The sequence below is a fragment of the Triturus cristatus genome, chromosome 12 (genome assembly GCF_964204655.1).
Source record: "Triturus cristatus chromosome 12, aTriCri1.1, whole genome shotgun sequence".
Taxonomy (NCBI): Eukaryota; Metazoa; Chordata; class Amphibia; order Caudata; family Salamandridae; genus Triturus; species Triturus cristatus.
Window position 1 is genome coordinate 385,956,268 of NC_140595.1, and position 25,981 is coordinate 385,982,248.

General features: G+C 42.2%; 1 protein-coding gene across 1 annotated transcript in view; it reads left to right on the forward strand.

Annotated features, from left to right (window-relative positions):
* The window catches only part of LOC146776003 (uncharacterized), a 508,564-nt gene that overhangs the window by 311,723 nt on the left and 170,860 nt on the right, over positions 1 to 25,981 (forward strand). Inside the window, exon 3 of the mRNA XM_085637925.1 lies at positions 7,663 to 7,890. Coding sequence (XP_085494051.1) covers positions 7,663 to 7,890 — 228 coding nt within the window. The remainder of the gene's footprint in view (positions 1 to 7,662; positions 7,891 to 25,981) is intronic.

Consider the following 25,981-nt stretch of genomic DNA (forward strand, 5'->3'; position numbering starts at 1 on the left):
CCTGTGTACCTTACCAGATGAGGAAAAGGTCGTTGATGTAGCACAACCATAATCTCACCTTGGAAAAGTCAGATGTTAGAGTCGCATCTTTTCTGATTTCCTACTCCCAAAAACCCAAGAATAGATTGGCAAAGCTTGGGGCAAAGCATGTGCCCATCGCAATGCCAAGGACCTGGTTGTAGATCACCCCATAAAACATGAAAATGTTGTTTTTTAAACATTGGTTTATCATTTCAATTAGCATGTTAGTATGGTCCAAAAAGCCAATGGGTCTGTTTTTAAGGTAAGGGTAGCATGCCTTCACTCCCTGGGTATGATCTATTATGGCGTAAAGTGAATTCACTTAGGTAGAAGGTATAGGATCGGGAGTTTAGGGAAGTTCCTTTTAAAATACAATATTCCTCCCAAGTGATGATACCATTGTGTTGCCATTCCTTAAGTTTCTTCCAAATTTCCACTATGCTGTCGTTATAAACAGCACTTTTTATTTTCTGATAGAACCTGGCATCATCTAGTTGTCGTTGAGCTTCACTGATATACATATTGTGACTTAAAAGAACAATGTTACCCCCTTTGTCAGCAGGGTGAATTACAATATTTTTGTCCTGTGCTAAAGATTTTATGATTGCCTTCTATTTACTGGTAAGGTTATTGTTGGAGGATGCCTTTTTCCAACTCTGATGTTTGATTTTGAGTAAATCTTGAATAACCATATTATTGAAGGTATCAATGGTATCATGAGGTAACACAGGGAAAAAGATGGAACAGGGTTTGAATTTGGTCGAGGCAGCTAGGTCAGTATGTAAGTCAATGTTGATAGCTTCCATGGTGGATATATTAGATGCCTCAGACATGCGGTGTAAGTCATGCAAGGCTAAAAGTGTTTTGGATTCTCCTGCAGTCAAAATTGTTGATACATCTGAGGTCGATTCTGTGTTATCATCGACACCTACAGTAGGTTTCCTAAGAGTATGCAATTTGGTAAGTTTGAGTTTCCAAACAAACTTATATAGGTCCACTCGTGTGTCTGAGTAATTAAACAGTTCAGTGGGGCAAAATATCAGGCCTAGACATAGAGTTTTCTTCTCTAAGAAAGAGAGGGGGCGTTCAGATAAGTTAATGACGGTACAATTTACCGTGTCTGTATCCATTATTGGTTGGCCATGGAGCTTGCCACTTTTCCCATGTGCTCCTTTGTTCTGTCGTTTCTGGTTTTTCTGTTTTCTTCATTTCCTTCTTTGTTTGCTCCTCCCTTCCCTTCCCTCGTTGTCCCCGTCCTCGCCCTCGGTTCGTTGGTGGTGGTGTGACTCTTGGTATTTGCCGGCCCCTGCGTAGGAGCCAGTACTCATTTAAAAAAGTAACTGGTTTGGAGGGGATCACTCTTTTGGATGTTGAGCTTGTAGTGGTTATAGAGATGCCTGTAGCCAAATCACTGGCCTCCACAGATGAAGGTGCAGTAGTCTCACTTCTCATAGTATGAGGTGTCTTGATCTTAGGTACATCTTCATACAGGTGGTCATACTTATGACTGTAGGTCAGTATGCGGCCGCTCTCATAATCCACACAGTCACGATGGAGCTTGCGTTGCTTGCGGATTTTGATGTCACCTTCGCGTTGTTTGAGTTTGGATTTAAGTTCATCTTTAAATTTGTTTATAATTCCTTGTTCATTGCTGGTGGCAAACTCTTCTTCCAGTGTAGCGATCTCTGTCATGATGGCCTCGCAATCTTCACATGCATATTTAAGTAATATGCTAAGCATAGTTCTGGAACTTTTAGCAGAGTTCTCAGCCCAATCTTGCAGCATTCGTGGATTGAGTGATTCGTATGATGGTGTCACATATATGCGTAACCCACAAGGTACCATGTTCTTGTCCAAATAGTATTGTAGTAAAACTGCTTCCCACCATTTGGAGGATTTCGGATTTCTTCAGTTTCTCAAAGCGTTTAAGTTTGGTGTTCAGAGTAGTGTCATTTTTGCTAGTAGTTTGTGTACTGTCTATTTTGCCTGGCGTGCGTGCTAGAAGGGTTTGTGCTGCTGCACGTCTTTCATTTTCTTCCTCCATATTGAGCACTTTGTCTGTAAATATACTCTAGTATGCTTCAAAAGTCATATGTAATTATGTCACTGCAGGCAATCTTCCCTCTTGGATTAAGAGGTTGTTGCTGCCGCTTTAACTGGTTAAGTCTCAGGAGCTTTGGTATCGTTGTTCACAAAACAACATCTCACACCCAAATGCAGATTGCTTTAATTAATGTTTGTTCAGTTATCCGGTTGTCGGTATTGTATGAGAATGAGATTTTGTTAGGCAATCCTGTGTTCTAATGTTTCCAGCGCCAGCCAGAGAATTCAGTGTCAACCACAAGGGATGCCGGCATGGGGACCAGACATGCGCTATGAACACGAACCAACCCCCCACACCACACACCCTCCACAGCCAACGCTTACCTCTGGGATGTGCCGTCAAACGATTATCCGCTCCTGGAAGTGTAGAGCCTTTATTGTTGCAGCTGCAAGGGTGAAGTAAGCAGCCAGCCAGTGGATCCTTCCGTACGTTACACACTGCTGGGAACCTCGGCCCGTGGCAAGTGGTGTGGGATGGCGGCAGAGCAAGCCGTCTGTAAATCGCACACAAAGAAAAGAATGTCCGCACTCTCAGTAAGTCCCGCAGTGGGGGTTTTAATTACACAAGGTAACGCGTTTTGACAGCCGGAGCTGTCTTAATCACACACTATGCATTCAGGTAGTGAAACATTACAGAGTCTCTGAATAATAATGGAAATGGAAAGTGGACCATATGTTCAATATATATATTCCCTGAAAAAAACGAAGGTTACAAGGACATTATAGTCAGGCTCACATTTCACATGTACAAAAACCATTGGAATACAGCGGTTATAGTTAGAGTCATCTCAAGCAACCATAACTCGTGCCTTAATGTAACTATAATTCATGCCCTCACATGCACAGTTTTCTCATCAATAATTTTACAGCAAATGTTGCAATGATATTATCAAGGTTGTCATAGAAGATGTCATGACTGATGAAATATAGGGGGTAATTAGCAGTGCATGGCGAGGGAACATGTTATAGTTACTTGAGAAAACTCTAACTATAACTGCTGAATTTCAATGGTTTTGTACAAGTGAAATCTGAGCCTAACTATAATGTCCCTGCAACCTTTCTTTTTTCAGTGAAATTCTTTGGTTTTTAAAATTATATTTCCTAACTATAACATCCCTGTAACCTTTGTTTTTTTAGTGAATGTCTATGTTTTTAATGCTATTTCCTAAATATAATGTCCCTGCAACCTGGGTGTGTGAGGGTGTGGGTGAGTGTTAGTGTTGGTATGTAGATAGGTATGTGAGTGTATAAAGGGTGTGTGAGTGTGTGTGACTGGCTGTGTGGGTCTATGAGTAGGTGTATGAGTGGCTGTGTGGGTGTGTGAGTGGCTGTGTGAGTGGTTGTGCGGATGTGTAAGTGGGTGTCTGAGTGGGTATGTGAAAGCTGTGTGGCTTTGTAAGTGTGTGAGTGGTTTTAAGGGTCTGTGAGTGGGTATGTGAGTTGCTGTATGCATGTGTGAGAAGGTGTGTGAGTGTTTGTGTGGGTGTGTAACTGGGTATTTGAAAGCTGTGTGGGTCTGTGAGAAGGTGTGTGACTGGGTGAGTGAGCGGTTGTGTGAAATACATCTAGGTCTGTGAGTGAGTCATTTTGAGTGTTTGTGAATGGGTGTGTGAGTTGCTATATGGATGTGTGAGTGGGTGTGTAGGTGGCTTTAAGGGTCTGTTAGTGAGTGTGCGAGTGGGTGTGTGAGAGGGTGTGTAAGTGGGTGTATGAAAGCTGTCTGGGTCTGTGAGTGGGTTTGTGAGTGGTTGTGAGGGTCTGTGAGTGGGTGTGTGGGTTGCGGCATGGGTGAGTGAGTGGGTGTGTGAGTGACTGTGTGGGTGTGTAAGTGGGTGTTTGACAGCTGTGTGGGTCTATGAGTGGGAGTGGGTGTGTGAGTAGTAGTGTGGGTGTGTAATTGGGTATGTGTGAAGACTGTATTGTTCTATTAGTGGGTTTGTGAGTGGATTTGTGGGTATGTGCTTGGGTGTGTGCGTGGCTGCATGGGTGTGCAAGTGGGAGTGTGAGTGACTGTATGGGTGTATGAGTGGGTGTGTAAGTGGTTGTGTGAATGTCTGAGTGGGTATTGAGTAGCTGTGTATGTCTGTGAGTGGGTGTGTGAAGGGTTTGATAGGTATGTGAGTGTGTGTGTGACTGGCTGTATGGGTCTGTGAGCGGGTTTGTGAGTGGTGTTGTGGGTATGTGAGTGGGTGTGTGAGTGGCTACATGGGTGTGTGAGTGGGTGAGTGAGTGGCTGTATGGGTGGGTATATGGATATGTAAGTGGTTGTGTGAGTGTTTGAGTGGCTATGTATGCATGTGAGTGGGTGTATGAGTGGCTTTATGTGGGTGTGAGTGGGAGTGAGGGTGGTTGTGTGGGTGTTTAAGTAGGTGTGTGAGTAAATCTGTGAGTAGGTGTGTGGATATGTGAGTGAGTGTATGTTTTTTTTAATTGGGGTATAGATTCCTGGATCCTCCCCAAATCCACCCGAATCTCTGAGGATCTGCGACTCCTGGCATGGTAAATAAAATAAAAGATTTTTGATCATTTTTATACCCATGATGGGTCACTCACAGACCCCTTTATTATTCCCATGGAGTCGGAGTGCTTCCACCCTGACCCCTTCTATCACTATTTAACATTATTTTCAGCGCTGGGAACTGAGTCCCAATTAACATAATGGTGGCCGAAACTTTCCTTGCAGTTTGCGCCAGCCAATCACGGCATTGCTGTTGGAGACTGGATTCGCAAATCCGAGGAGGATCCACAGAGGATCCAAGTCACAATATATACACATTTGGATTTCCGTTAATATTTCCAAAACTACTGAGCAGATTTACACCAAATCAGAAAAGGGCACTTCTCTGGACCAATATCTGCCTTTCTGCAAAATTTGGTGTCATTCTGTTCAGTTGTTCAGGTTGTAGTTGTGTCTTAAACTCCTATGGCAATTAACATTGGAAAAGCATGTTTTTTGACCCCCCCAGCCTTTTTATCGGCCCCACTTGACAGCTTGCTCTAAAACGTTCCATGCACAACAAGAATCACCAGTGCACTTTTGGGGGAAATTTTGGGGGAGATTTGCCAATTGGCGCCAAACGTATATACAAGTCAAAAGGCGATTTTCCTATGGAAACATTGTCCTAACTATCACTGTTCCCACACAGAAGGAGAGCGGGAGATCCTAAAACCAGTTGCACTCTCCTGAAATTCACATATACACACAAAAAGCAATTGAAATCATTTTACTACGTAAGTATGACCCTTTTGATTTTGAATCCCAGGTATCCAAAGATTTTGGACTGAACGTCTCACTCACTTGATCGTGACATGCTTCATCATCAGTGCCTATCCACACCCTGGTAGAGTGGTACTAACAGGGCGGACTCAACCAAAGATGTGATGGGAGTTCCTATATAAATCGAAACTGGATAAGCAGGGATCCAGGTGAAAAGTATATAGTCTTAAAAATACCTACAGGTATACCCTCCTCTACTATTCTTTATTCCTGGGTTACCTGTGATATGGATACAAAGATAATTTGGGGTTTTGGATGAAAATAATTGCTCAACTGAACCCGTTTATGTCTTTGCTAATATGTTTCACCCTCGCGCAGAGCCCAGCCAGGTCGTGGGCCTTTGTCAGGGCTTATTTGTGCATCCCTGCTCACTTATGCATGTGTCCCATGCACAAGATGAGGCCTAAAGCTCTCACCTATTTTGGCCTAACTATAACAACCTACTGGTGACCGCCAGTTATATATATAGGACTGTTCTTCTAGCAGCAAAACCCAAGGATGATTTTTATAGGGAAGGTCTCTGCCTAAAGTGGAATAGTGGGCAAAAAATGATGGACTAGAATTAGACTGTACAATCGATGGTGGTTGAGATTAATTCAAGGATACCTTTCTTACCTTTGTTAAGAGTTATTCTTAGAACACCAGTCACATCACAAAATTAAAGACAGGTCACATAACATTGATGCACAATTGGTGACCACATTTTGTTACCATTATTTTTGCTTATGAGAATGTAAAACCCTTACGACATTGAAGTATTAATGGACATAATGGACATTTATCCATTGAACGTTGGAATGTGCCAGTCGCAACTTATAGTTTACAGTGAAAAAAAAATTATTATAGATAATACCAACAAAATGTAGAAAAACAAATATTGGTACGTACAGATGAAAACTTCACATATCATAAAACAGGAAAGTTTCCTTATTCTGTAGCCAGGCCTAGATTTTCAAAGATTTGCATGTGATTTTTGTCACTTTTTGATGCAGACCCTACACAAAATCCATTTCGGTATTTACAAAGCCATGTAAATGTTTTGTATTGCTTTGTGAAAAAAAATGAAACTTCACTTCAGGGAGGAGTTCCAGGAGTTGCACATGGGTGTTCCCATGCATTCACCCATGGATTGTGATGCAAACAAATATTTACAAAGAGTTGTAGACATGGTTTTGCTCCAAAATGGGGCGCCTGTCTGTGGCTGGTGTAACAAGAGAAACTTCTTTACTTCTCCTTGTTATTTCCTCTTTTTGTGTGTGCTGTATTCTACAGCACACATAAGAAGATAAAAAAGCCTCAAAGGATAGTTTTTGAGCAGGAACATACCCCTTCCTGCACAAAAACTACCCTGACCATAACCCAGACACCCTTGCATTATGGTTCAAGGGTGCCTGTGGGCGCCCAAGTCAGCCCAAAATGTGCCAGCACAGGGAGAGAGCAGAACTGTGCCATTTCTTTGCTCTGCTCTCTCCTTATCAAGCAAAGCAATGCAGCAACTATAATTGCTCTGCTGAGTTGCACAAATGTTTACACATCCAGCCCCCAAAGGGAAAGAGTGTGCACAGATGTATGTATTGATGACCAAACTTTGTAAGGTATCCAGTGTTTCTGTCAAATGTATCATTATCTCAAACATTTCAGAGCTTTCTTGCACTCATCTATTAGGCAAAATCTATAACTACACATTCTAAGGTAATATGGATAAATACTTGAACCTGGGGTTTGGTTTAACCAAGCCACCTATAGTGAGTTAATACCTTCCTTAAGACCCACCCTTCTTGAAATTACCTTTAATTTCATCCTATTTATTTAATATACTTGTGTAGATATATGGCAAGAGGCCTCAAAGTAGATCCACTATATTAACATAATAAATGCAAACAAGAAATCACAGCTTTGAGATCTGTGAGTGTAAGGGTTCGTCACACCCTTTAGGCTCCCTACCGTAGATTCTTTGCTGCATTGATCATCAGCAGTGATTGAAGAAGCCTAAAACATTTACATTTCTATGGTTTAATTGTTTTGAAAAGGCATGTTAATATGTGTATTTGGTTTCGTAATCATGCCTTTTTAAATGACTGTCTCTTTTACATTGAAAGGCGCAATGATATGTAGTTATCTGATCATTGAAATCACATTTGCCATACTTTGCAAAATCGATAACTGACGGCTACTTAAAAAGTCTATTTTATGATAGTATCTGATAAGTCATTAAACAAATTATAATCAACAGTTGTTCTGACTCTTTGCAAACACTTCAGGTGCCCACCCCAGAGATTCGAGCTCACAGCCTCTACTTTGACCTTTCTGCGTATGGTGTGGGTATTTCCGCCAGTAGCAAGGAGTCGTTGAATACACAACAACCTGCAATGAAGTCCGGATTCCATCTCAAAATCTATGGCACGTTCAGAAATCGATACATGGCCTTGGCCTGTCCAACATCGGATGCCAAAGTCGTCAGATTCCTTCGTCACACAACTAACTCCTTAGTAAGTATTACAAATTAACTCAAACTGTGCAAGCCTACACTGCATAATGAGTCAATACCATGGGCCGTTCACATAATAATAGTTCAGAGTTATGTTTTACCTCACAAAATGTCAAAGGTAAACACTGCGTTCACGGTCACACAACCGACTCTTGCAAGTGTTGCGCCAAGAGAATTGGACGCTGTGACTGTGGCGAGGGATGCTTCTTTGGATTGCGTGACAATTGGCGAAAAAACTCAGTGCATGCTTTAAGTGCTGATTCATGTAATGTGGAATATGGAAGAAAGAGGAAAGCTTGCAAAACTGGAGCATTGACGTTGGGACAGGGGCAAGAGATTTCCTTGCGCTCATGTCTCGATGTTATGGTTCAAGTGTGATGGACATAGCCTGACTGGCATACGGGTTGTGATGTCTTGAAAACATGGGAAGGATATATGTAGAGGGTGAAGGATTGGTTGATTCATTCATGTGCTGGACTAAGTTGAATTTATATGTGCTTCTGGACAAGCATAAACTTATAACTCTAATTCTTACCTCGATGTGGATCTGTGGATCTTCTCAACACTATCCCACCATCGTTGCCAGTGTTGAGAAGATACAAATATCCACATTGGGGTAAGAATTAGAATCATAACTTTATTGGCACTGACTTTGCCACCTCCAAGGTCAGGGGTCACAACAGCAATGCCAGGAGCCACAAAGGGGGAAGCTAGGGATCGCAGCTGCTTGAGGTGTGTGGTTACTCCCTCCACTAATACCACAATATCTTACTTGTAAGCAGTGGGGACTGGTTGAGAATGATGGCGGGGAGGGGAAGGAGAGTGGGAGTTTAGCCTAATCTTATCTTCCCGATCACCAGCTGCCGTCTCTCCTCCTTCGATGCTGTAATGCAGCCTGGGTGGAGAACATGCAAAGTGCACAAGATGGTTTGGCTGGATTGAAACGGCTGGCCAAACTGTCATATGCGCTTAAGTGCAGCAGGAACCACTGCTCCTCCCTCTCCCAGGCAAGCCCAGCCCCTCTCCAAACTGGCTGGTTCCAAGAAGAAAATGATAATAACTTAACGTTTTTAACATTGCGTTATTATAATTTTCTTTTTCTTTTTGTACTTAGTGGGGCGATGCTCCTCCACCTTAGCAGAGGAGCCACCCCTGCTTGTAAGTACAAACCAAACTAAAGCATGCACCACATACAATGTGGTCGGGTGAAGGGGTATTTTCCTCCAAATATATTTACCTTAATTCTATAGTAACATACTTATGCTGTATGATAGGTTTTCACCCTGCAACAATAATTGTTTATACATTTCTATCAAGTAGAAAGATCTGTTTTAAGCTCCTGAAGTGAGGAACCTCTGAATATTTACAGTAGAATTGAGCTACGGTGTAAGGGACCTAAGAGACAGCAGGTATAAACTGTAGATAATCTTTGAGTGGAAGAGGGTGCTTTGAGTGAGGTTATGAGGTATTCATCATGAGAAGTTTGTAGATATCACATTCGTGGCATTGAGATTTGTAGAGGGACCTCTTCTTGTCAGAGAGCCTGTCAGCCTATTGTTGATGCAAAAGATACACATTTGATGCCTCTTCAGCCAGGATAGCTTGAATCCAGTTGCACAGTGAGCCCGGGACCCACGTCTGGTCTCTTCAGCCAGGATAGCTTGAATCTAGTGGCACAGGAAACCCGGGACCCACATCTGGTCTCCTCAGCCAGGATAGCTGAATCCAGTGGCACAGTGTGCCCGGCACTCACGTCTGGCCTCTTCAGCCAGGATAGCCTATTGTTGATAACATGTGGTTGGGTGTGTCTAGGGAGGTTACATAAGACTTTGGTGGTGATGTTTGCGAGTTCACAAACAGGAGAAAATGAATAATAAGGAAGGCCCATCACTCGTCTGTCAATGGTATAGTATTGGTAAGTCGATCATTGTCTTGGCAGTGTGTTAAGGGAAGTATAACAGAGTGTGCATATATTCAGGACCTGATATCTTGCAGTGTTGGAGATGGAAGATTTATTCTTCATGTTGGACTGAAAAGGGTTCCATGAAGTGTAGATGAAGTAGCAAAGGTAAGAAGGAAAATAAATAGAGCCATCATTGGGGATATCTATGGATGAAGGAAAAAATATAGGCCCTCTTGCTATGATGAGGTCAAGATGAGAGATCAGAAGGGTAATTCAGTGGCATATGGCACAGTTAGATATACATGATAGGAAGGGGGCTGTACAGGTTGGCAATGAAAAGAAGATTTGTGTCTCATCAACATAAAGACAGCATGAGAAACCAAAATATAGGATAATATCAATAAGGCAGGTATTAATTAGAGAAAATAAAAAAGGACACTGGACGAACCCATGGGGGGCATGAACTCAAAAATGATAGAGAGAATATCTCTTCAGTTTCCAACAAATTAAGAACATCTGGTCAGATAGGAGGAAAACAATTTGATGGCAGAGTCATTGATACTGAAGATCTTTAGGCACCAAAGTAAAGTGGGGTGATCAGTAGTGCAAAGCCTTCTGAAGGATCTAAAAATACATGGATAAATGAAAGGTGGCTGTGGTTAGCATAGCTGATAAAGTTAGATAGGTGTGGAGGACTATTGAAGTGAATCACCCAGAAACCAGATTCAAGGGGGTGTAAGCACGCTGTTTTATAGAGGAAAGGGAGTAATGTGGTTAAAAACAAGGTTTTGCAATATTTTGGACATGTGCTTGTGGTCTCTCTTCTAAACATGGTAAAATTGACTAATGCCCAATTGCCAGATTTAATTGACTTTTAAGCCCCTAGTAAAGTGGTGCTACATGTACCCAAGGCCTGAAAATTAAATGCTACTAGTGGGCCTGCAGCACTGATTGTGCCACCCACTTAAGTAGTCCTTCAAACTTGACTCGGGCCTGCATGGCAGCCTTTGTTTGCAGTTTTAAACTGCAATTTCAAACTGCTAAAATAAACCTTTTGCCAGGCCCAAACCCCAATTTTGAACACATATGTCACCCCTAGGTAGGCCGTAACAACAGCCAACAGGGCAGGGTGCAATGTATTCAAAAATTAGGAGAAGTATTTTAAGTTTTACATGTCCTGATGGTAAAAAGCTCTTAAATTTATTTTTCGCTATTATGATGCCTACCTTTCAGATAATATGACATTAGAGTTACATTTTTACTTATAATAAGCTGTAGCTTCCAATTGGGAACAGGTAAACAGTTAATTTTTGGTGTCTTTGGAATTGTAATGAAACATTCTATTTTATGGTAAAGTTGTATTTTCAAATACAATTTTGAAAATGCCACTTTTAGAAAGTTGGCATTTCCTGCCTTATCCATTTAGTACTTGCCGCCTGTCTGTGGTTATAGTTGGCAGTTGGACTTTGTGTACACAAGAGAGAGTTTGGTGTGCCTAAATGGGCTATCACTGGCAGGATGGGAGGGCGGAGTTAGGCACATCCCCACTGACACCTAAATAGGCTGTGTCCTGTCTTCACACAAATTGCATTTCCCCTGTAGTTAGGCTGGGGCCAGGACAAGGGAGGCAGGAAACCTGTGCACTTCAGAGGGAAGCCTCTAGAATATTTCACCACTTCAAAGGAGGCTCCAGCTATAAATATTAGACCTCAGACAGCAACTCCTTGGTACGCTCCTGGATCTGTGGATAGTACAGAAGAAGGGCTATGGTGCAGCTTTGCCGCCAGAAGGACTGCCACTGTTTTGCCCTGCTACTCTGCTGCCTGCTGCTCTGCTTGCTTAGTAGGAAGACTGGACCTGCACCCTTCATCCCAGGCTGACGTGACTCCAAGGGTCAGTTAGCTGGCCTCCTGTTCTCAGCTACAGGGACAAGCTCTGAATGCTCCCTGAAACTGCCCAGCAGACCTGCTGCCTGTATCTGCTGCTTGGACCTGCAGCTGGACCAGTTTGAGGCCTGCTGGCTTCTCCAGGAGTGCGTTCCTGACCCCCAAGTGGTGCCCCTCAGGTCCTGGGCCCTTGGTGTGGCTCAGTTGAGCTCCACTGAAGTTTTTGGGCTTTTCACAAACGCGGATTGGCCTGTTTGTAGAAAGACCATGCTGCCCACACTAACCGCCAACACAATGTCCCGGCAAACAACTCTTCATACTACACTACTGACGTCCATGGTGACAGTCAACACAGCGCTCCAGCCATGACCATCTGTGATGCTGACAGGGTTTTCACTGTATCTGTATCTTTCAGTGGGGTTAACCTGGTCCCTGTATCCAACCCGTGTTTTATCATGGTTGGTCTAAAATTGTGACTTTCCCCTGGCCAGTCACAAACAGATAACTGTGAGTGGTCTTTGTGCTTTTGGGTGCAATTTTTACCTAAACATTTAAAAGTGTATATCTCCACTTCTACTGATTGGATTTTTGATGTTTTCGTGCCTAAGTATTCATTAAATTATACTCTATTTTTCAAAATTGGTGTGGGATTTTTCTCGTGTTGTGTTTTCACTTTATGACTATTTAAAGTGCTGCAAAATTACTTTACACATTGCCTCTAAGTTAAGCCTGACTGCCATGTGCCAACAAACCAAAGGGGTGAACACAGGTTAATTTGTGGTTTGCTTCTGACTACACCTTTTCAGGGATTGTGGTTGCTGCTTGAATAGGGTTTCACCCCCCTCAACCAGTAACTCAATTTCTTACAGTGGTGGCAGGATTAGAAACCGATTCATTGAGAAGCTAGTTCATGCAAAGTAATAATGGAAAGATGAGAGCAAGATGTTTATGGGTCAGATGCAGTGATAAGATGGTCAGATGGAGCACATAAAGGGATATCATACTTGAGAACTGGCATATGATCTGTGTGTCATGCAATAATGTCAGAAAGTTTAACAGAATGATGCAGTGAGAATGTAGATATGGGAGTGTAGAGAGGAGCAGTGAGGTATTTTGCAAGGGTTTGTCTAATAATCACCAACAACATCAATCTGATTATCAAGGAAGACCATTTAGAAATGGTTGTGCTGTTGAGCTTGTGGTCAGCATTCAACATGATAAACCATAACATTTTACATGACAGGCCAGACTGGAGGCAGGTGTTCAATGAAAAGAAAACAAATGGTTCCAGATATTTCTAGCAAATAGTCTACCACAATTAGATTGAGCCATTTTAATTCTACAACTTCCACCCTAGATTGTGGAGCGGTTCAGTGTTCTCCAATCTCACTGTACCCTTTCAGTACATCAGTCCGCCGTCAACTGTTGACATATATCGTTTGAGGATCTCTCCTCTTTTCCCCTCACCATCAGTTGTGTGACTGATTTAGCTGACAATAAGGTCACAATTGTAGGTATCTGGAATTAAAGATTGTTGCATTTTTGCAACTGTCTTTCTGGTGGCTAAGTATTTATACGTTTATGTGAGTTTTCATCTGGGTCACCGCCTTATGTTATTTTAGTTACAGGGTATTTACAACCAGTTGCTGTTTGCATTTGTAAACAACAAAGGTGTCAATAAAGTTTTCACTGAGAATTTGGTGTGTTTTGTGTCTGGTTTACAAAGAAAGTGGAAGAAATGGGAATTCAACCACGCTGAATTTTTTGTACAGTTTTCTGTGAGTTAATACACCAATGCCTAGATTTACACAACCAAACACAAAGTGAAGCAAGGACAGTGGTGTATGGTACTTACTTTCCAGTGTAAAATATGTTTTGCTGCAGAAAGATATCCTTTTCTCAGCAAACAATCAGCTTCATAATTTCTTACATGCTAGAGTGCAGCACCCACATTTGTGTTGTACAAGAGATAGAACCCAGCACAGGACCATGGGCTACATGTATGTAGCATTTTCTCGGTCGCAAAGAGCCCGATTCACAGAGTCAGGCAGGTGCAACTGGAAAAAAACCCTTTTCTATGTACCAACCCTATTTTGCGATTCAGTAACCATCACAAAATAGGTTAGCAATTCTGTATTAGGAAGGGGCCTGTTAAGGACGTCCCTTTCTAATAGCGAATCATAGAGGTATGTATGAATGTTTTGTGACCAAAAAGCAGTTGCGGAACATTCACTTTTACCACCAAATTCAATTTGGTGGTAACCCATTCGCAAACAGGAAGGGGTACCCAAGGGACCACTTCCCCTATGTCAATTTATGCAAATATGCTAAGAGCAGGCAGTGGTTCTTCGTACCACTGCCCACTCATAAAAAATTAAAAAACAACTTTTCACTTTTCTTTTTTAAATGCATTCCGTTTTCCGTTGCTTTATTTAAAACCAGAAAGACATGGTGGTCTGCTGTCCCCAGCAGGCCAGTATCCCTGTGTTTTTAGCGATTCCCAATGGGTCGCAAATTGCGACCTACTTCATGAATTTTAATGAGGGAGATCAATTGCGACCCACTGGGAATCGCAAACACTGTAAAACACAATGTTGTACATAGTGTTTGTGATTTCCTAATAGCGAATCACAAAAATGTGCTATTAGGAAATCGCAAATGGAAATGTTAGTACATGTAGTCCTATATCTACTGTGATTAGTCTGCTGCTTTCATCCCCCGCACTGTCACTCCAGCAAGGCAGCTTTCTCCATTGCACACTCTCCCTCCATGGTGCAAAGATAAGTGTGTACTATGTAGCACAAGCAGGGATTTGAACAGGATGCATACACTTCCCCAAAAATAAATTCCACACACTGAGAGTATGCTGTGCACAGCCGCACACGTGCATTGTGCTGTTCTTTTGAGAAACAAGCACATTTCTGCTTCTTTACAGCTGCTTTAAGTTGGCATTAATTTATGACTGAAGCTGGGTTTGACTATCTTTGATTGGGGTTTGCATCAAAACCTATGGCTGTTTATTATGACCCGCTCCAGTAACCCCCACATGATGCAAAGCGGGGCACAGTGTTCTTCTCTGAGAAAAGGACACTTTTCAAAGCAAAACAGCGTTTGCTTCGTAAAGTAAATAAAATGTGCAACTGTGGCTCACTTACATGGCTCTGCACTTGAGAGGAGTATAGTAAATCTATTCAGTGACAGCTGCTGTGCCATTAAAGTGGTGGGGCAAATGGGGGTGGCAGCACGTGTGACAAAATGTAAAGAATAATGCTTACCTGCCATCTGCAGCCTCTGTGATCTTCTGCGCCTCTGCTCCCCAACTCCTGGTATTCCACAGGCTCCCCTATGCCAATTCATATGCTGCTCTCATGTTGGTATTACCCAGCATGAAAGCAGCGCTGGGATTGGTCTAAGCACCCTGGTTCGTCACTCACTAAGAGGCTATGAACCTGTCCATAATCTCCACGCAGCTGTGCAGCAGAGCTCGGGTGGAGAGATCTATGTGCGCATGATAGTTTGGCCATCATAAGACCGCCAGCCAAACCGCCACGCGCACTCGCAGCAGTGGCACCACTCTTTCTTCCTGCAGCTGCCTGGTGTCGACATGTTGTCAGAATGGATGGCCCGCCCTGCCCTCGTTCGGCTGCAGTAAGCGAGGAAAAATAAAATGATAATAACCTCTGTTATTATCCTTTTATTTTTCATGTTCTCACTGCTGCGAGAGCAGTGAGGCGTTGCTCCTACGTCTTAACAGAGGAGCCGCCACTGAATCCATTCCACCTTTTTAGTCTGTTTTACCACAAGGGCTCAGATGTTAATAGTCCATTTAATATTTGCACCCAACACCAGGCATCTTGGCGCCAGCCTGACTGAATGCTAGCTTACAAAAAAAGCGTCCAAATCACTGCATCAAGGTTACCTTTAATAAACCTGTGCGTTTATCAACTGTAACCAATTGTTACTTACATGAGGAAAATGAATGCATGAATGAAAACGTCTGTTTAATGTTGATTTGTCACGTCTTTAAAGTATTGAGGAGACCTGCTTTGTCAAACGGTGCGCTCGTTTAATTTCCTCTACTGCTTCCTGCTAACCTTAGATGCAATTGTCTGGGGTCATTATTCAGCAGGAATCCAATATTCAATGTGAGAATCATTATCACAGCAAGTAAACCGCATGGTTCCCTGGATACCAGCAGGTTCATCATTTGAGAATAAATTTGATTATTTTGGAGTTAAACTGATTCGAGAAAAACCGGCTCACTCAAATTGTACACAGATGCACACTGCCAATCACCATAAAAACTGTGAGGTTATTGATCAGATCACATTTAGCAACCTCTATGTTATCTTGCACCAATAAAAAGTAATGAAGTATGTATGTTTTTTTTTTATAAATCATCAGTTTCTGAATTCAGATAGGCAAAGGACGGGCTGTAATGTGCATACCCTCCACACATCTAGTAACATGTCTGCTAAAATTGCCTAATTGTAATTAAGTACGGGGAGAGTTCCATTTAATGACGACCCCCTCCTTTGCCCCTGAATTACATTAAAGAGAGGGGAAGAGGAGATCTGTCACATATAGGTCTCTAGTCCACCACACACTGCAAATAAACACCTCATGGAATAATCAATTATGTACAATTGCGTTTTGCACGAATAACAGACCTCTGCGTTGAGAAAATATTCAGCATTGCTTCTCTAAAATTGCATTTCTCAATAAAGTTTTTTTAATTATAGCAAATAGTTGTACTATAAACAGTAGTAGTAATAGTAGTAAACATTAGGTTTATTTAAACCGATGGTTTGTTAAACTATACTTTACACACAATAAAAGACATTCAGCCCTGCCTGAAATCTTAGTACTACCATACGCATTACAGAGTTGGGTAGCCTCGAAAGGTAGGGAAAGGTCAATTTGAGAGCCTAGGAGTCTCTTAAGTACTTGATGGACCTTTTACTCCTTAGATATTCCAAATTTATGACCCTTTATTCCAGCCTGCTGCTATACTTTACATCCCTCTTTATTAAAGGCAACGGTTTCTCTACTTTATATCTCTGTATTTTGAACATTGCAGCCAACCTTACTAACTGATATCCTACCCGCCTCGTCCAATGTAACTCACTAGTACATATATCTTTGGCACATAGCGTCAACACTTTTTTATTATTTGCTAAAATTTGTTTATGTCAGAACCATAGACAAAGGATCGAAGTAGTAATTTCCAGGAATTCAACTTAATTTTCAGTCCAATTGCCTGGATCAAAGCGCAAAAGGGAGGCTCTATGAGATTTTTAAGGCACACTCCTTCCAGATTCTTCAAGTCATGCCTGCGACGGAGAGTGTGAACCCCTGAGCCATAAAGCAAGTTGTAATGACTGGATCTGAAGAGGAACCTCCATAATCTCTTTTAAATGTCTTCAGCCCACCTTCCCTAGAAAATGCCCAGGTTTTCAATGCTTTGAGATGGATCTTCCACTGTATATATAGGATGAGGAATCCTTCGACGAAACATCTCCATATTTCCAGTGAAACTCCTTGCAGTCCTCACCAAATACCAGGGAGTTTGTTTTTTCTGATTTCATTGAAAGTTTGTTTCCTTTTAATAATCATCAAAAGCCTCTAATTTCCTGTGCATGCCCACCTGAGTTACATCTACTATAAACAAATCATCAGCATAAAGCAGACAAGGTATATGAGGACCACCTGTATTGTGGTAAATGGGTGGGTTTATTGTAAAACTGCTGGAAGTTCAGCAAGGAATTGGGCAAATAAAGTTGGTGTGAGGAAACACCCTTGACAAAGCCCATTGTTGATGGAGATTTTACAGAAAAGCGATCCATTATCATCTATAACAACCCTAGCTCAACTGTCCTTATGCATTGCTTCCTGTACTGCCAGCAGAAACTAGGAATATATATTATACTCAGTTTTCCCCAAAGGGTAGCATGATCAACTAGATCAAAAGTATCCCAAAAGTCCATGAAGCAACAAAAAAGACTGCCTCTTTTCTCAATTACTTTCTGGGCCATGGCTTAAAGGCTGAAACAATGATCCATTGTTGAGTGCCCTTCTATAAAAAAAAAACCCTTATTCAATGGGTACTAATGCAGGATCTTCAATCTAGCTCTTCAAATACATCAAAATTGCGTTTGAAAAGTATATTTCCCTTCTATATCAAGTAGGCTTATGAGGCAGTCATTTTTAGGGTTGGCCGGATCACCTCGTTTAGAAATTGCCGTTATAATAGTACCTCTCCAACTCCTAGGATAGCAGCCTGTCATTATAAATAATTAAAAGCTAAACTAAAAACAAATAACTTGCCCACCACTCTTACAGTAGATTTAATTACTATTGCCAGCAAATTATCTTTGCCCATGTCAATTAGGTGTTGAAATTAGAGCTAGAGTTAAACAGGACCGCAACCCTTCACCGGGCGCTGCTACCTCTCTTTCAGGGTTCCCCAGATCAACTCTGTAAACTGCGTACAAATAGTTAATACAGTCCTGCTCTGGGACCGAGATGATGCAACTCTCACATTGCTATGTGACCCTGTTGTATCTGTGTATATTACTTATTTATATTATGTATTGAGGGTTATGTGCTTAGTGTACTTGTCTCTTTAAGATAGAATGTTCTAGGGTGTTGGTGTATTGTGACGGAGTTAGTTCCTTCTGGAGTCAGTTAACTGCTGGCTGGAGAAGGAGCACCAACGGCAGTTATCAATGTGTACAATAAATAAAGTTATCTGCTTGACTTTCTACCGACTCCGTGGCATTGCAAGATTGGCGATGATATCCAATGAAAGATGTGTAATCTGATGACTGCTTTAACAGTTGGTGCAATAACACAAAGCATGAAACAAAGCGGTGTGCCACTGGCAGGGGTATTAGCTTTATAAAACTACAATGCGACTCACTGACAGCCATTTTAGGGAATTGTGAAGCGTGAAGTGTATTCCTGTGGTCAATACGGTGTGTTTGTGCAGTACATCGCATTTACGTGTCTCCTCATTCAGAAATTGTTGGTTACGATTTCCTTCATTTATAATTTACTGCGACGTAGGCAGCAGTGGCTTTTGGTATATTCTATCAGATTGAGGAGCAAAACAGTGATAGGCCCACCTGGTAGCAAAGTGCCTACTGTAGTAAATAACAATTGTGAGGGTTGTAAGTTGTATGGAGCAAGGCACACTTGGTGACTAGTTGATGCTTATAGGCACACTTAGGGACAGAGTACCTAATACCTTTATTGTGCTTTTTTCGTCAACAGTGATAGGCACACCCTCTATGAAACTATACTTCATATTGGCATCCTTATTGGGTCTTCTTTTTTCAACTGTGATAGTCATACCTTGGGACAAAGTGTCTAATGCCTTCAATGGGTTTTCGTTCTTCAACGGTGATAGACATACCTTGTGTGAAACAATTTACCACCAGTGATAGACTCACCTGGGGACAGTGCATCTAATAGTGTATCCATATAAGTTACCAGTGATAGTTTAGTGTAACCACGAATGCTGCAGTCATTCTTCCTCCGCAGTTTTTATCTCAGCCCGGAGTTCCACTGATTGAATGGGAGGTATGTGTGGAGATTTTTGAAAATTATGTTGAAGCTTTGGTTGGGAGAGAGTTAGAGTGTCGAGAAAGAAAGCTTTGTTGTTGAGTTTATTAGAAAAGAAAGACCAACACGTCTTTAAGTATTTGCCAACAGCAGTGGATAATGAGGGCCAGCCCATTGCTAATGTGTTCTTAGAAGCTAAAACTAGGCTAGAGATACATTTTGCTAAAGAGATTAATATAGTGATGTGTAGGCATCGATTTTATACCCAACCGCAGAAAGTAGATAAGACAGTAGATCAGTTTGTGACAAGATCACATGAGTTATCACTAAATGTCAGTTTGGGGCCATGAGATATGAGATGATCTGTGACCAGTTGATAGTTCAATGCAGAAATTAAAAAATGCAGGAGAGGTTCTGGGCGGCAAATAATCCCACATTATATGATGGCATTGAAATTTCAAAAGCTGTTGAGGAATCTGATCTGTGCATGGGGAAATGGAAAAAAAGAGGGTAAATCAAAAATGTTGTGTGTTCAGCAAGAGGAAATGGGAGTTCTCAGCACAGAAAAAGGGTGCATACAAATGTAAGCAAAGGTGTGTTGAATTAAAAAGAAATCTGGAAGTACTCTGAAATGATCAGAATCAGTTAAATATTCAAAAGGAATGTGCACTAGGTGTTGAAGTAATTTTCATAAAGCAGATTACAAAAATAGTTATGCAATTGGTAAAGAGTGCAGGCAACGTGGACATAAAGGACATTTGCCATGGTGTCTAAAGTGAATAGTAAGTTTAAGGTGGAGTCTGTGCAGGGAGGTAGCGAGAAAGATGATAAGCAGGTAGGACTCGGTGTATAGATGGGCAGGATATCCCGGGGAGGAGGGCCAGACCCAGAGCCATGTTTACAATAAAAGGAGAACGGTCCAGCTGATGGTGGATTTAAGGTCCATCTATACAATTTTAACAAGAGACATGTTTATGCTACATTGGCCAGAAGTACATCTGCCTCCTAAGAATATCAACCCTGGGGGGTACCAGGGATCGAAGATAGATATATCGGGCTATAAATTAACTGACCTAAACTTTCAGGAGAGAGGTGTAAAAGGTAAGGTGTATTTAGAGAAAAGTTGACCTCCGATATTAAGGTGGAAGCACCTTACACTTCATCATCAATCCCAGAGCACCGAATCAGGTCATGGTTGTTGATGTCACTGTGGAGGACATTTTGGGGGGAGCAAGTAGAGTGTTTTTGGAAGAGATTGGTGAGCTCAAGAAATATGTACATAAAATAATGGTAAAACAGGATGTTGCACCAGTTCAGCACAAGGTGATTAATGTTCCCATTGTTGCCAGGCAAGGGGTTAAATGGATGTTAAAGAAAATGCTGGAGCAGGAAATAATAGAACCCACAGAGACGTCCAGCTGAATTTCTATTGTTGTCATCACAGGCAAATTGGATGGCAGCTTTAGATTCTGTGTGGACTTGCACAACCTGAACCAAAACATGTGGACAAGTACCCTCTTCCCAATATCAATGAGTTGGTGTTATCGTTAAAAGGGGGTAGGTTTTTTTGTACACTTGATTTAAGAAACACCTACCATCAGATCAAGCTGCACCAGGGTTCAAAGCACCTTGCAGCTTTTATCATGACGGAAGGGTTGTTCCAGGTCATCAGAATGCCGTTTGGCCTTGCTTCGGGGGATAGTGTTTTTCAAAGGATGATGGGTCAGAGTTTGAAAGGGTAAGAAGGTGTACATTTTTAGGATGATATTTTGGTCTTTGGGGGGACGTTTGAGAGACACAATATGGTTCTAAAAAAAGTGCTGGATAAGGTTGCAGATGTGGGTCTGAAACTCAAGAAAGAAGGATCTCTTGGAAGCTATAAGGAAAGCACCTATTCCAACAGATAAAGACCAGTTGAGGTCCTTTCTTGGTCTTATTCAGTACTATGCAATGTTCATCAGGAGTTTTGCTGAGAAGACAAGAATAGATCAAGAAAGTGTTGAGGAAAGCATGCAGATATGTTTGGGCAGAAGATCAATTAAAGTAATTTGATAATATTAAAAGTGAGATTTGTTCTGCCAAAGTTTTGACACAGTTTGACGCCAGTCTTACGCCCATAGTTACTGTGGATGCTAGAGCGGTGGGTGCGGATGAGTCCTCACACAAGTGCAAAAAAGGGTGAAAACATGGTAGCTTTTGCCTATCATTGTTTAACTAAATCGGAGAGGAGATTTTGGGATATTGAGATGGAGGCATTTGCTGCTGTATGAGCAGCAGAATATTTCAGAATGTATCTGTGGGGGTTTTCCTTCTTGCTGCGCATGGACTAAAAACTTTTGCTGCAGATTCTGTCACCGAGTGGTATGAGGAAATGATCTGTGAGGTTGGCTCTTCTATTGGGCTGCCTACAAGAATACCAGTACAGGTTGGAATATATTCCAGGATGGAAGAATGCACAGGTGGATGGGTTGTCTAGATTGCCCCTACCATGGCAAGAGGTCAACAATGTAATGTTTGAGGCTTTTGACAAGGAGGGGGCTGATGCGAGTGTAGAGGATTTGGTGGAGTTGAGGCAAGGAGCTATCGAGAAGGAATGGTGGTTTGAAGTATAAGTGGTGATCGGGTGCTACAACAGGTGTTAGATTTGGTTCTGAAGGGAGGCAGGTGTAAGAGTACATTGCCACTGGCTGTAAGACCATCTGTTAATGTTCTGGATTAGTTGTCAGTGTGCAAGGGTAAACTAATTTCAAGCGGGGATAGGTTTGTTTCCCACAGAGTTTGATATTTGAACTTTTCAAATTGGCACATGAGGGCCACTTGGATCAGACCCTTACAAAGAAAAGGTTACAAGAAAATGTTTGGTGGCCAGGGATGGATCAAGAGGTTACAACATGGGTGGTGAGATGTGCAGATTGTAAAGATGGATAAAAGAGCTTAAAAGTTGGGGAACAATAAGTCATGAGAGAGGTGATGGATCAGGGGTTGCTGTGGCATACTGTGCACTTGGATTTTATTGGACCTTTGAGGGCAGTTGCATGATATCATAATGAGAAGCACCATCAGGGTTTTAGAGAATGTTTTCAGAGAAGAAGGTTGTCCAGTGAAATTAATCACTGATAATGGGACATCGTTAACATCAGATGTAATGACAAAATATTAAAATATTTATGCTATTCTGCATTCACATACATCCTTTTACAGCCCTCAAGCAAATGGTATTGTTGAGAGGGACAACCGCATTGTAAAGCGGGTGATTCAGATGGCGGTGGAGAGGAGAAGCACTGTCAAACGTATGGTGAGTGACTTGGTGTGAGCATATCGCACCACAGAAAATGGACTGGTGAAGAAGGTTCTGTTTAGTGTGATGAGGGGTTGGAGAGCAAATACTAAAATGTTACCTGCATGAATGAAAACCGTGACAAGTCAAAAGGAGGAAGATAATGATGAGGTGGGTGAAATTGAGAAGAATTGTAAAAGGATAATGGCGGGTGTTTTGGTGAAGGTGAGACCCGGACAGATTGAAGGTCGCCTCACGTAGATTCGAAGTCTATTTGGAGTGAGAAGCGTGCATGGTTTATTTGTTATCTTGGAGAATGGTGAGCGATGGAATATGAGGAGAGTAGCTTTCTAGGACAGAGTCTCTAATGGCGATGCGGAAGCATTAAAAGTTACTACAAGGATAGATTGGATAAATGTAATAGTTTCATGATGATGGATGGTAGTGATGTGGTGGTGATGTGGAAAGAAGCTTCAAGTTGTTGATGTGAGGGAAAGGTATAATGGAGGTGGGGTGGAAACGTAGGGTGTTGGAGGTTGTAGATTGCTTAGGCACAGAGTTCCACCGAAGTTCCTGGAAGATTACCTTTAGGTTCAATAGAGTGGTGTTGGTATTTTCTTTATGGGTATTGGTTTGTCTCAAGTTGAGGTTCATGTAATTTTTATTTTATGTATTTGTTTCTTTAACATTACGTTTTAAGTTCTGTAAATGGAGTAAGATTTGTTTGTACATTACTTATTTACATTATTCATTAAGTATTGAGGGTTATGTGCTTAGTGTTCTTCTTTATTTAACATAGAACGTGGTATCACCCATGTTCTAGGGTGTTGGTGTACTGTGATAGAGTTGGTTTCCCTCTGGAGTCAGTTTTCTGCTGGCTGGAGAGGGAGCACCAACTGCAGTTACCATTGTGTGCAATAAAGTTATCTGCTTGACATTCTACTGACTCTGTGGCTTTGCATTACAGGAGACCCCTTCAGCACAGGTAACCAAAACCTTTTTATATCTTTCAATACCAATATTGATAGCATTTTTTCCAAACTCCCCTTATACAGGAGTCTTGTATTCCTTCCAATTAAGGCAGAATATTCCACTTTGGTATTATGAAGCTTAGAGGTCCACTCGACATTCTGTGCATCATTTTTGCTTTGCATTGATGTAGGAAATTGGGATACTGGTTGAGGTGGCAAAACTCAACTCAAGCAACAACCACAATTCTTGTCAGGGTGAAACACAAGCAAACCCCAAATTAACCTATCCTAAGCCTTCTGGTAGCTTGGCAGAAAAGCAGCCAGCCTTAACTCAGAGGCAATGTGTACAGTATTCTTGCAGCGCTTCGAACAGGAATAAAGTATAAATAGGGTTAAGTTTAATTATTTGACTCCTAAACGACAAAAATCCAAATAGTAGAACCAGAGATATGCATAAAGATGTAGGTAAAAATAGAGCTTAAAAACACAAAGCACCAACCCTGGTTGTGGCCTGCTGCGAGACCCCGCATCGCAGGCTGCTTTGCACAGCTGCGGTTCCGAGGAGCTGCAGGGCTGTAAAGCGAGGTCCTGGTTGAGGATTTGTCACGCAGCCGTGTTTCTGAGGAGCTGCAGGGCTGCAATACGAGGTCCTACATCGAGATACATCGAGCAGTGGCATTTCTGGGGAGATACTGGGCTACGATGCAAGGTCCTGCTGGGCTACGATGCAAGGTCCTGCATTGGCATTTCCAATCAGCTATGGGGTGATGCGTTTTGCTGTGTCCATTCTGTTAGGCCAACAGCTGGGCATGCAGAGCACCTCCAAGCCCACTTCCAAGGGTCCAGGACTGGGTGGCAGCACTTGGTGGGGGCAAGGCTCACCCCAGATAGAGTCCAGGTGCTGGGTTCCAGGTGATTGGAGCCTTTCCTACCACCGAGACTCTGATCAGGAGGCCAGCCAACTATCCCCTGGAGTCCCTCTGGTGGTCCTGTTTGCAGGTACAGCTCAAGTTCTTCTTGCTCAGGCAGCAGCTGGGCAGGGTAAAGATGTGTAATTAAGAGTTGTGTCTGATGGTCCTAGACCTATACTTGGTGCAAGATTTGAAGTAGGAGAAGTTTCTAGAAGTTTCCACCCCAGAGGTGATTGGAATATCCTGCCTCCTTCCCCTGTCCCCTGCTTGTCTGGGGGCACAATAGACTGGTGGGAAACCCTTTGTGAGTGTACTGAGACAGAGTCTTTGTGATGTGCAAGTGTAATGTTTGAAACATCCTTTCCCCTATCAAGTCAGAGATAGCCAATCCTGCCATTGCTTATTCCCTCTTTGTCTCACTGTCTGTGAGCAATACACAAAGACCAACTGCCAACTACACCTATTCATGTGATCCAGGATACAGGCTGCAGGAACCAAATAATTAGACACGAAAATGTGAACTTTCTAAAAGTGGCATTCTCAGAACTGCAAACTTAAAATCCAACTTTACCATTAAAAATATTTTGAATGACAATTTGTTAGATGCCATACTTGACTTTCTGACCTGATCCCAATTGAAGGTTATCACTTATTAAAGGTAATAAGGTAACCCAATGTTATATAATGGGAGATATAGGCCTCACAGTAATAAACAACACATTTAGGAGTTTTTCCCTAGCAGGATATGTAAAACTTAAATATATGTCCAGCCTTTTAAATACACTGTACCCTGCCCTATGGGATGTTTAGGCCTATCCTAGGGGCAACTTTTATGTATTAAAAAGGGAGGTTTAGGCCTGGCAAAAGCTTTATCCAGCCAGGTTGAAATGGCAGTTTAAAACTGCACACACAGGCTGCAATGGCAGGTCTGATATGCATAAAGGCGTACTAAAGTGAGTAGCATGATAAGTGCTGCAGGCCCACTAGTGCAAAAAGAACTGTTGATGGACAGAATTCAGAACAATGTCATACATTCACCCCAATACAGAGATATGGGCCTAAATCCATCTTTTTTTGCTCACCATGCCATTCCAGTTTAGACCCAGCCATATGCAAATCAGTCTTGACCCTGTGTCCGATGGGAACAGTCCAGCCCGAACTGCCAGGCCAGGTCCTCCCTGGACTGGAAACAAGCATTCTAGGACCGGTTTCGGGGTTTCACCCCTCTTCAGCCAGGATAGCTTGATTCCAGTGGCCTGGAGAGCACGGGACTCACGTCTGAGCATACCCGTCCCACTTGGGGTGACAAATGCAAAAAGAACTGTTGATGGACTGAATGCAGAACAATGTCATACATTCACCCCAGTACAGAGATCTGGGCATCAATCCATCGTTTTTTTGCTCACCATGCCATTCCAGTTTGGACCCAGCCATATGCAAATCAGTCTTGACCCTGTGACCAATGGGAACAGTCCAGCCCGAACTGCCAGGCCAGGTGCTTCCTGGACTGGAAACAAGCATCCTAGGACCGGGTTCGGAGTTTCACCCCTCTTCAGCCAGGATAGCTTGATTCCAGTG